The sequence below is a fragment of the Anser anser genome (assembly GCF_964211835.1).
Source record: "Anser anser genome assembly, contig: HAP1_SCAFFOLD_32, whole genome shotgun sequence".
Lineage (NCBI taxonomy): Eukaryota > Metazoa > Chordata > Aves > Anseriformes > Anatidae > Anser > Anser anser.
In genome coordinates this window covers 3,596,266-3,606,085 of record NW_028154148.1, presented here as the reverse complement: position 1 = coordinate 3,606,085, position 9,820 = coordinate 3,596,266, and the positions used below count along the sequence as shown (strand labels likewise).

General features: G+C 52.6%; 1 protein-coding gene across 1 annotated transcript; it reads left to right on the top strand.

Annotated features, from left to right (window-relative positions):
- Positions 1-757: 757 nt before the first annotated feature.
- LOC310890549 (olfactory receptor 14C36-like) lies at positions 758-2,835 on the top strand (the record flags this gene model as incomplete). The annotated part of the gene is made up of 1 exon (XM_083852876.1): positions 758-2,835. Exon 1 carries the CDS (start codon positions 1,900-1,902, stop codon positions 2,833-2,835), a length of 936 nt encoding a protein of 311 aa, XP_083709002.1. The 5' UTR covers positions 758-1,899.
- Positions 2,836-9,820: the final 6,985 nt, after the last annotated feature.

Sequence of the window (9,820 nt, the reverse complement as noted above, 5' to 3'; positions counted from 1 at the left end):
TGTTGTGGAGAGCAGCAAGGGCTGTGACAAGGCTGAGAGTCCCAACAGGACCCAGGGCTTTGTGTCCATGGCTCTGGCTGTTGTCTCTGCCACTGAGGCCGAGGAGGAGACAGCTTATCGGTAAAGCACCAGGGCCTCATTGCCTCCTCGCAGCCACCCATGAACCAGGCAGGGCTCGTACCATTCTCCTGCGCTTGGCCATGCACATCTCCATCTCCTCCTACCCCAGAAAGAGCCCTGAGCAGTGTGTGAAGGGAAAGGATCTCCCTTCCCAGGGATGGGGAGTCAAGGCCTGGCCCTTTTCATTCGTGAAACACATCCAGTTTTCCTACACATCAGGGTCACCTTCACAGTGCCTTTGGCTCCTTGTCCTCCCTGCCTCCAATGCTCTGCTCTAACGAGCTTCAAGGGAGGCTGTGTCAGTGCTGGCCCTCAGGGGGACACTGCAGGAAACTTGCCTCTGACTTGGACTTGTTGAGAGATGTCTTCAATTGTCTCTCAGTGCCTGAGGTTCGTGGGCTCCTCCCCAAAGCCCCCCGAGGGGGGATTCCAATGCCTTGGGCTGGGCGTCTGGTGCTGAGCTGGGCCGGGCTCGTGGGACAGAGAGAGCTCGTGGCAAGAGGGCCCTGATGCAGAGAGACAGCTCTGCCCAGGAGCAGCTCCTGTGCACAGCGCAGCAGGGCTGGGGGCTCTGACCGCAGCTGGCACGGGGACAGGAGAGAAGGAGAGAGGGCTTGGAGGCAGTTGGCAGTGGGAGGATGCTGAGAGCTGCCTGCAGGAGAAATCTGCACAGCCCTTGACAAGGTACGTCTCTGGCAGCAGGGCCATGCAGCTGCACGTCCTGGAAGGGTCTCCTGCTGAGTCTTGCTTCTGGGAGGGCAGTGGGCAGTGCAGTAGGCTTTGGGAGTCCTGCTGGATGGCACTGCGAGGTGAGAAAGTCTGGCCGAAGCCCCTCGGAGTGCCCTAAGCCAGGTGCCCCCGGTCAGCCCAGAACACCCTGCCCTGCCTGGCCAGGCCGGGCTCTCTGCCAGCTGCCCCGGGGCTCCTGCAGCCATGGAAAGAAGAGAAGCTCCCAAGCTCCCTCTGGCTTGCTGTGGCCCTTCTTCCTCAGCAGCATTCTCCTGTTTCTTCTCAGGGAAACACCTGAATGGGATGACAGTGCAGCTCAGAGAGGGGTGAAACAAGGCAGCTGAGAACAGGACTGGTGGACAGAAGTGCTCTTCTCGGTCTGCACTAATGGACACTCCCATAAAATATCAGCAGGACTGTACAGGGAATGTGAGGGCATTCAAACATCCAATACCTATCCTAAGCATTACAGGGCCTACTGGGATAAAATAAAGCAAACAAAATCCCTACAGCTCAGCTCTGCGTTCAGATGATTTGTTTGCAACAACCGACAAGTCGAATGGAGTTGAGTTTCCCCCATGTTCCTGCCTCCCTCCTGCTGCACAGCAGGAAGGACTCCTCTGGAGCCCACAGCAGCCCCTGCTCCCAGTGCCACTCTCAGCCAGCACCAGCTGCAGCTCAAGCAAGAGAGCTGCAGAAAGGTTCTCCTGCAAAAAGAAAGGCTCAGGCTGGGGTATCCTCTAAGAGACAGAATAGGTTTTCATCAGAGAAATCTGTTTGAACTTTCTTCTGCCTTTTCCTCTTTAACAGAAAAGCATGTCTAAAGACATCAAATGCCCAACATCAGCTCTGTGAGCTAGTTCCTGCTGCTGGCATTTGCAGGACCAAGTAAAACTCAGGAAAGGGACCTGCCATATGCCTGCCTGGATGTGGAGAATCATTTGGGGAGGTTTAAATGAGAAATGGTAGGAGTTTTCCTCTGCTAAGTCAGTTCTACATTATGAATGTCTTTCTCTTCTTTGAGCAGAACCCGATGCCTCTAAACAGCAGATGTCCAACAGCAGCTCCATCACCGAGTTCCTCCTGCTGGCATTCGCAGACACGCGGGAGCTGCAGCTCCTGCACTTCGGGCTCTTCCTGGGCATCTACCTGGCTGCCCTCCTGGGCAACGGCCTCATCCTCACCGCCGTAGCCTGCGACCACCACCTCCACACCCCCATGTACTTCTTCCTCCTCAACCTCGCCCTCCTCGACCTGGGCTGCATCTCCACCACTCTCCCCAAAGCCATGGCCAATGTCCTCTGGGACAACAGGATCATCTCCTATAAAGGATGTGCTGCCCAACTCTTTTTCGTTGCTTTCTTGCTTGGAGCAGAGTATTCCCTTCTCACTGTCATGTCCTATGACCGCTACGTTGCCATCTGCAAACCCTTGCACTACGGGAGCCTCGTGGGCAGCAGAGCTTGTGCCCAGATGGCAGCAGCTGCCTGGGGCAGTGGCTTTCTCAATGCTGTCCTGCACACGGCCACTACATTTTCCCTGCCCCTCTGCCAAGGCAATGCTGTGGACCAGTTCTTCTGTGAAATCCCCCAGATCCTCAAGCTTTCCTGCTCAGATGCCTACCTCAGGGAAGTTGTGGCACTTGTGTGTAGTGTTTCTTCAGCTTTTGGCTGTTTTGTTTTCATTGTTTTCTCCTATATTCAGATCTTTAAGGCCGTGCTGAGGATGCCCTCTGAGCAGGGCCGACACAAGGCCTTTTCCACGTGCCTCCCTCACCTGGCCGTGGTCTCCCTGTTTATAAGCACTGGCATGTTTGCCTACCTGAAGCCCCCCTCCATCTCCTCTCCATCAATGGATCTTATTGTGGCAGTTCTCTACTCAATTGTTCCTTCATCAGTGAACCCCCTCATCTACAGCATGAGGAACCAGGAGCTCAGGGTTGCAGTAAGGGTACTCTATGGATACTTGCTTCTTCGGAATCAGTAATGGTTTTGATTTCCCTGGTTATTTCAGACACCGTGAGGAGAATGTTTTGTTATTATATTTCTTTATAAATATTTTCTCCAAGTTGTTTTGATTTAAATAATTTTAACCTTAACCTGTCAACGTGATATTTTTTTGATCTACAGTGACCCAATCATCAAAACTACCTAAAAAAGTGGGCTTACCATGTAGATAAACACAATAAAAAAAACATCAGAACTGCATTGGTCTCAGCTGCTGTCTCCTCCTGTCTCCTCTGGAGCTTGGGGAGCAGCTCCAGCATGCAGGAAGAGCTCAGGGACCCTGCTACTTCCCTGGAGCCATGGCCGTGGCCAGCCACAGGACTTGGCCTTTTCACGGCTGCTCTCTTTTGCCTTCCAGTGTGTTCCTCCTGTGCTCTTGTATCTGTGTTAGTCTTGAGGTCTCATGTACCTTGGTGACAGTCCTGTTCTCTCTGCAGTGACATCCCTGTGGCTGCAGGCAGCAGCAGGCACTGTGCAGCCCTGGGTCACAGCCGGCCTCCCTGCTAGCAGCACGGTAACAAGAGGGGCTGCTCAGGGCAAACCCAGTCTTGGACTCATCTGCATGGGACTGTGCCCCCTGCAGTGGGGCTGATGGCAGATTCCAGCCTGGAGAGGAATCTGGAGCTGGCAGTAGATGTCAGGGGATCTGCAGGGACAATGTGCTCAGTGGGTAGTGATTAGGACCTCTTAAAATGAGTGACCATCCAAGGAAGAATCTTTTAGGGGGAAAAGCGAATCTGAGGTGTCCAGGGGCTAAGGAGGGCTCTGCAACACCAGGGGAGGCCGTGAAGAGCCAGCAGGTGAAGGCCCATAAGACTGCAGAGTAATTGAGGAGACCTTATTTAAAGCCCTGAAGAAGACGCAATACTTCTTCATCTCTGCAGCCTGCCCCCGAGAAATTGCCTGCCCCCCGAGAAATTGCCCCCCTCTCTTGGAAAGATGACCCCTTTATTTATTGCTGAGCACCACGTTATTGAGTTCCACCTGGAAGGCAGGGCTAGGCAGTGGGGATGGCAGGAGGAAGACTTGTGTGAAGACTATGAAAAACATGGAAATTCAGGGCTTTAGCAGATCCTTAAAGTCCTGCCTGGGTCCCCAAATGGAAAGCAATGTATGTCTGTGGGTGGAGGAGGAGGAGGCGAGTCCCAGGACAGGGGCAGGGCTGAAGGGCCCTGCGCGAAGCTGGGCTGATGGAGAAGTGTCCACCTTGCGTGTGTGCCTCAGCCTGGGAGAAGGGGCCTGCCCGCGGTGCGGGATGGCTGGGCTGTGCTCAGCCATGCCCCAGGAGCTGACCTTGCTCTCTTCCTCCGCGCCACTCCCCACACGGGGCAGGCCCTCAGGAAACACCCCTGAGCCTGGAGATGCCCCAACCTGCTGCGGCGAGGTGCCACTACTGCAGGGGAAGAGGGGAGGGTTGGAGAGACACGTGGGGCCTTTGGGAAGAGTGGTGTGGCCTGGGGAAGTGAGGGCCTGGGAAAAGTTACCCTGGATCCATAGGAGCCATTCTGGAAAGAAAACTTGTAGGCAGGAACAGCACATTTCTGGAGGTGCAGAGCTGCTGGGCACATTGTGCAGGGTGCCCTGATGGACTTTTGTGTCCTTTTCCATCGTGTCTTCAGTGCCACTTTTCTCAGAAATAGAGTAGCCAACAGAGGCGTGATGGATACGCTGAGATCATGAAAGCCATCATCAACATGGCCCTAAGAAGATGACTGATATGGGAAGGTCAGGAGAAACCTAGGACAGGAGAGATGTGAGATTTCGAGGAGGGAATATGGGCTTGACCAGCAGAAATTAAGGATTTTGTAGAGGTCAGAAGGTTCAGGTTTTTGCTGATGCTGTTGTAACTGTGACTTAAAATAGTCACATGAGGCCCTACACCGGCTTCAACCAGTAAACTTAATTCCTAAATTTAAATGCTACTCCACACCCTGACAGGAATCCACTACTCTTATGCCTGAGCTCAAAGTATGCACTGAAGCCAAAACTCAGCCCATAGCCTCTTTCCCTTACCCTTACTCTCTTGCTTACCTTGATCCCTACCCTTAACACTAGATTTAAATGCTCTATTTAAGCCTAGATTCTTGGAAGAACTAAACAAAATCCTAAATCACAAGGCTAGTCCATACCCTAACCACAGGCATGACACCCCAAGAAGAACACCAAACCCTCCCACTAAATCTTTTTTAATCTCTAACCCAGAAATATGAGAGCTAGCCCCTAATCCCATTCATGAAAATCTAACACATAAAGCCCCTGTTCCTGTGCATTAACCTCCTCACCTTCAGCCCCTCTCCTAACCCTTAACTTAAGGTGCTTGGCCCCTTGGGGCAAGGCAGGAACTGTGAGACTTCTCTGCAGTCCCATGGCATTCAGAGATGGATGTGAGGGGCCATGGATCTGATCAGCTTGTGGGCCACAAGGAGGAGATGGGTGGGAATGCTCTGACGAGCTCAGCTCTGCCTCAGGATCTCCTGCCCCAGCAGGAGGAATGGGACTGGGGCAGGGACTGGGAGGTCACTTCTGTCTCTGCAGCTGATAGGGCAGCAGCAGGAACGTGTCACGCAAAGGGACTGTGAGGTCCCTTGTGTCTGGAGGTGGCAGGTCACCCTTGGCTTCTCCCTGGGATGTGCACTTTGGGGCTGACATCTGCCAGTGGCCCTGCTAGGCCAGCAGAAGGCCCTTGCTTGGCATGCTGCCTGTGGGATCCCCTCTGCCTCCATCCCCAGGACGACCCAGACACAAAGAAGGCCCGCACAGGGGTTGTCCTGTCCCTTCTGCTTGAGTCCAGGACTGGACAGCAGGAGGCACAAGGCTTGGCTGTGTCTAGCCAAGAAGCTGCAAGACCAGCAGCAGGCCCAGGCCTTGGGAGATGCTGGTGAGGTGACTTCTGGCTGCTTGGCTGACAGGCCGCAAGGAGCCTGATGGGTTGGGATGCCTGCTTCAGGAGAGGTTTCCACCCTGATGGAGCTTTCTTTGGTAGTAGGAAAGAGCAGGAGAGAAAAACTGCCACAAAGTGCACCTTGGAAGGGTGGCACTGGCCACAAGGAGGAAGAAATGTCCCTCAGAGGGTCATGCTGTGGTGACAGAGGTCACTGAAAGAGAGTCTATGATCAGACCATGGCTTTCTGTTTCAAGGAACAGCTGATGAGGGTTGACGAGACATGGGTGAGATGATGGAAAGTCCTGGATGAGAGCAAGGTTGTGGACAGAGATGGGTGTCTGCAGACAGGAAACAGCCTGAGAAGAAACTAGAGACAGCTGAGAGCAGAGAAGCCCCAGTCCAAGTGCAGCTGGGCAGAATCCTCACCTTGTCTGTGGGTTTTGAGCAAGATCTCAGCTCCTCCCTCCTAACCCGGGGTGCAGAGGCCTCACTCCAGCTGCCCACAGACAGCCATCCAGCAGCATGGACACGGCCTTAGCATGGAGGTGTCTCCTCCTTAGGGCACCTGGATAACACAAGGATGCCACGAGAGAGCTGCATCCTGCTGGCGAGCAGCCTGCAGACCAGGAGGATGCAGCACAGACAGAGCTGGATATTTGCAAGCTGGGGTGTCCCAATATCCAGTCTGCATCCCCTGCAGTTTCTTGGCTGACCAGGGCCAGCTGGGTTATGACACTCCAAGGGGCTTCTGCCAGACTGCCTCACCTCACAGTGCCATCCAGGAAATAGGGCAAAGTGTGGGACAGCATAGGAAAGCCTGCAGAGGAGAAGGCAGAGGCTGCTGGCAGGAATGGAGGGCCCCAACAGCCCTGACCTTTTTGTCCCTTTGGGTAGAGCTTCTGAGGAGACGAGATAGAGTCATTGCAATGGGGCCTCACTGCTTCCTTGATACCCTGTGCAGGGGTGGGGAGGTGTCCTAATGAAGTTCTTCTCGTGGCATCACACTGCCCACCACATCATACAGACCCCAAGAAGAGCCCTGAGCCAGATGTGGGGGTGCAGGATCTCCCCTCCCAGTGGCTGGGGTCAGGCCTTGGCCCTTCTGCTTCACCAAAACCAACCAAGACTTTTCTCAGCACAGCACTTTGCCTGTCTGCAATCATGGCCTCCAATGATCTGCCCTAACAAGTCCCTGGGGAGGCTTTGTTAGTACGAGCCCTCAGTGGGGCCCATTAATACTCCAAGTCACTTCAACTTTTCCTCCTGACTTTACTTTCTCAAGCAGTTGCATCATTCTCCTCTCAGTACCTGATCTTCATTGACTCAGCACCAAAATACACCATGGAACTCATTAAAACAGAGAAAGTCCTAGGCAGCCATACATCTCCCACAGTTTCCTTCACGTCTTCAAGACTTGCAGAGCTAATAGGAGAGCTTCCATGGTGTAGTTAAGGAGGAAGATTTCAAAGAGCATCTAATAGAAATCTTTCCTCATTTTAAAGGCTGAATATTTTTGCATTTCAGCTTAGAGCATCATTTTCTTATAGATATTGGTCTACGGTTACTCCTTTAAAGCCCTGCTTAGGTTGGAAGAGTAGGGTTTTTCCTATGTAAAAAAAAAAAAAAAAAAAAAAAAAAACCAGGAAATCATGCTGCAATTTTCAAAAGAAAACAAAACAAACAAACAAATGAAAAAAACCAAAGTTCAAGTTCCTCATTTTTTTCCCTCCAGTGAAGTTTACCTTCCCAAAGGGATGACTGTAGATGATGTATTTTACACTGATTAATAGGAAATTTAAAATAATTGTGTTAATATTAATCCAAGTCATACTAATTCAATGAGAAACGATGAGTTTCTTGCTAAGGAAACCATTAGACAGACTGCTGAGAAATGGGCGAGCTGGAACTTACTGAAACTCAAAGCAGCAACTGGGTTGGTGTGAGCGGTCTGAATGATCAAAGAGTAAAGGGAGGGCAAAGCAGGAGAACCATGGGAAGTGCATAGGTCCAGACAGGCAGCTGGAAAGGGGACATTCAGCAGGGTCTGTGTAATCAAGATGGGTTTTGTGCCTGGAAGATGAGGGAGCACACCATGATAGACAAAGCGATGACAAAGCAAGTACAGGTGAACACCAGTATTTCTTCTCCTGAAATGAACATATATCCTAAAAATGCATATTTCTTCATGATAGAAATTATACATCACGTGAGGCATTTAACGGAAGGGATTGAATCATTTGGACTGATGAGTAGTTGCTTTATTAGATAAGTACTAAAAAAATTACGGGGTATTGAGGCAGAGCTTTGCTGTCTGACCATAAGGATTACCAGGGAAAACCTCCTGTGGCCCCGTTGTGTTTGAGGCACTTCCCTGGACCGGTAGATGTCAGAAAAGACCTGCAGGAGACCGGAGCCCTTTGGGAAAATGAGGTGGACCCAGGTGGAGTTCCCAGGGCACCTCCACTGCCAGCAGTGGTCTTTGTCCCTCTAACTGCAGCCCAGCCCAGCACAGGAAACCCCTTCAAAGACAAACCCCTTCTTCTGTGAGTTCCTGGGACTAACCTAGATTTGAAATGGCCTTTGGAAACTCATGATATTCTTATTCCTACTTAACCCATGACACCACCTATTCCTACGAGACACTTGAACATCCATTTACCTTCCTGATTCATCTTTAGGAAATTCAGGCTGAAAATCTGGAGTATAGCACGCTTCAAATGGCTGAGGCAGAACCCATCAGCTTTCCCCACTTTCGAAATAGTTCCCGTCCAACTGAGGTTTTGAAAGTGAAAAATGTGAAAGGACCCGTCAGGTCAATGCGCAGAGTAAGGGAAAGTCACACATACTGTGCTGGAGTGTCAGAAGGCAAAAAGCACTGCATTGTGCCTCAGAGTAATCAAGGAGACCTAATCCAGTTCATCTGTGAGATAAAGCAGAGTGAAGGACGTTGAGTTGTGCCCTAACATGAAGAAAGATGTACATCACTGGTGAAGGAGCTGTCTTTTTGTGCCATCTTCAATGCAAATTACACAAAACTATATCAAATAAAGGTAACAAACCCCACTCTGGCTCTGTCACCCCACAGGGCATGGGAGAGGGAGCTGACAGCCAAGGGACGCATTTGGGTGTGGAAGGTGGGGCCCAGCAGAGACAAGGAGCCAAGGCAGGAGCTGGGGGAGGCCAGGAGAAGCAGCCCAAGGGGTGGTGCTGCTTGTGAGGACACGTTTGTGCCAGCAGCCTGAGTGGGCAGCAGCTGTGCGCAGGCGAGGGGAGGCCAGGAAGCGCATGCCAAGAGCGCTCCTGCCAGCAGAGACAAGGCCGGGGCCGAGGGCAAGGGGAGGGGCAGGCCCAGGGCAGGGGGCTGCAAGGACCATGCTGAGCTCCCTGCCCCTGCAGCAGCCGCACTGGCCCTCAGCAGATGTGCTGGCCGGCACGCACGGGGAGGTGCTGGCGTGCATCAGAGAGCGGCAAGGAGGGCGCTGGAGAGGGCTGGGGCGAGGCGGGTGGCAGAGCCCCATGCAGGGGCTGGCTGGGGGTCCTCTCTGCTGTAGCCACCGTACACTGCGTGGTAGGAGGAGGGCTCCCTGTGCACCACGGGGCAGAGCCTGGCCCTGGGCTCTTCCTGACGTCCCTGCAGCTCCTGGCAGGCTGCGGTGAGGTGCCCCTCAGCCTTCCCTCCTGTGCTGCCAGGGCACACGGCTGTCTTCTGCCCAGCTCACTGCCCACCAAGAACGTCCGACAGGGCTGCTTCCCAAGCTGGGCCTTGCCCAGGCTCAGTCCCCTGCAGGGGCAGAAACTGGCCCTTGTCCTGGTGGCTTTTCATGGCCCTCCTCTCAGTACGTGCTCTTCTCATGCTTGATCTCTTTTACTGAATTCAGAGGCCTAGGAGAACTTTTTGGTACAGACTAATACAGAAAATACTTGGAGTCCCTCAGCCAAATCTCTGCTTTTCCTCCACATTGCAGCTGGGCTCTTCAATCCCACAACCTCTGCTGTACCTGAAGAGAAATCATGAGAAGGAAGAGTCACTGAAAATGACTACCTGCTGGTTCCTTTATTTCCTTAATTACCAAGAGCTTAT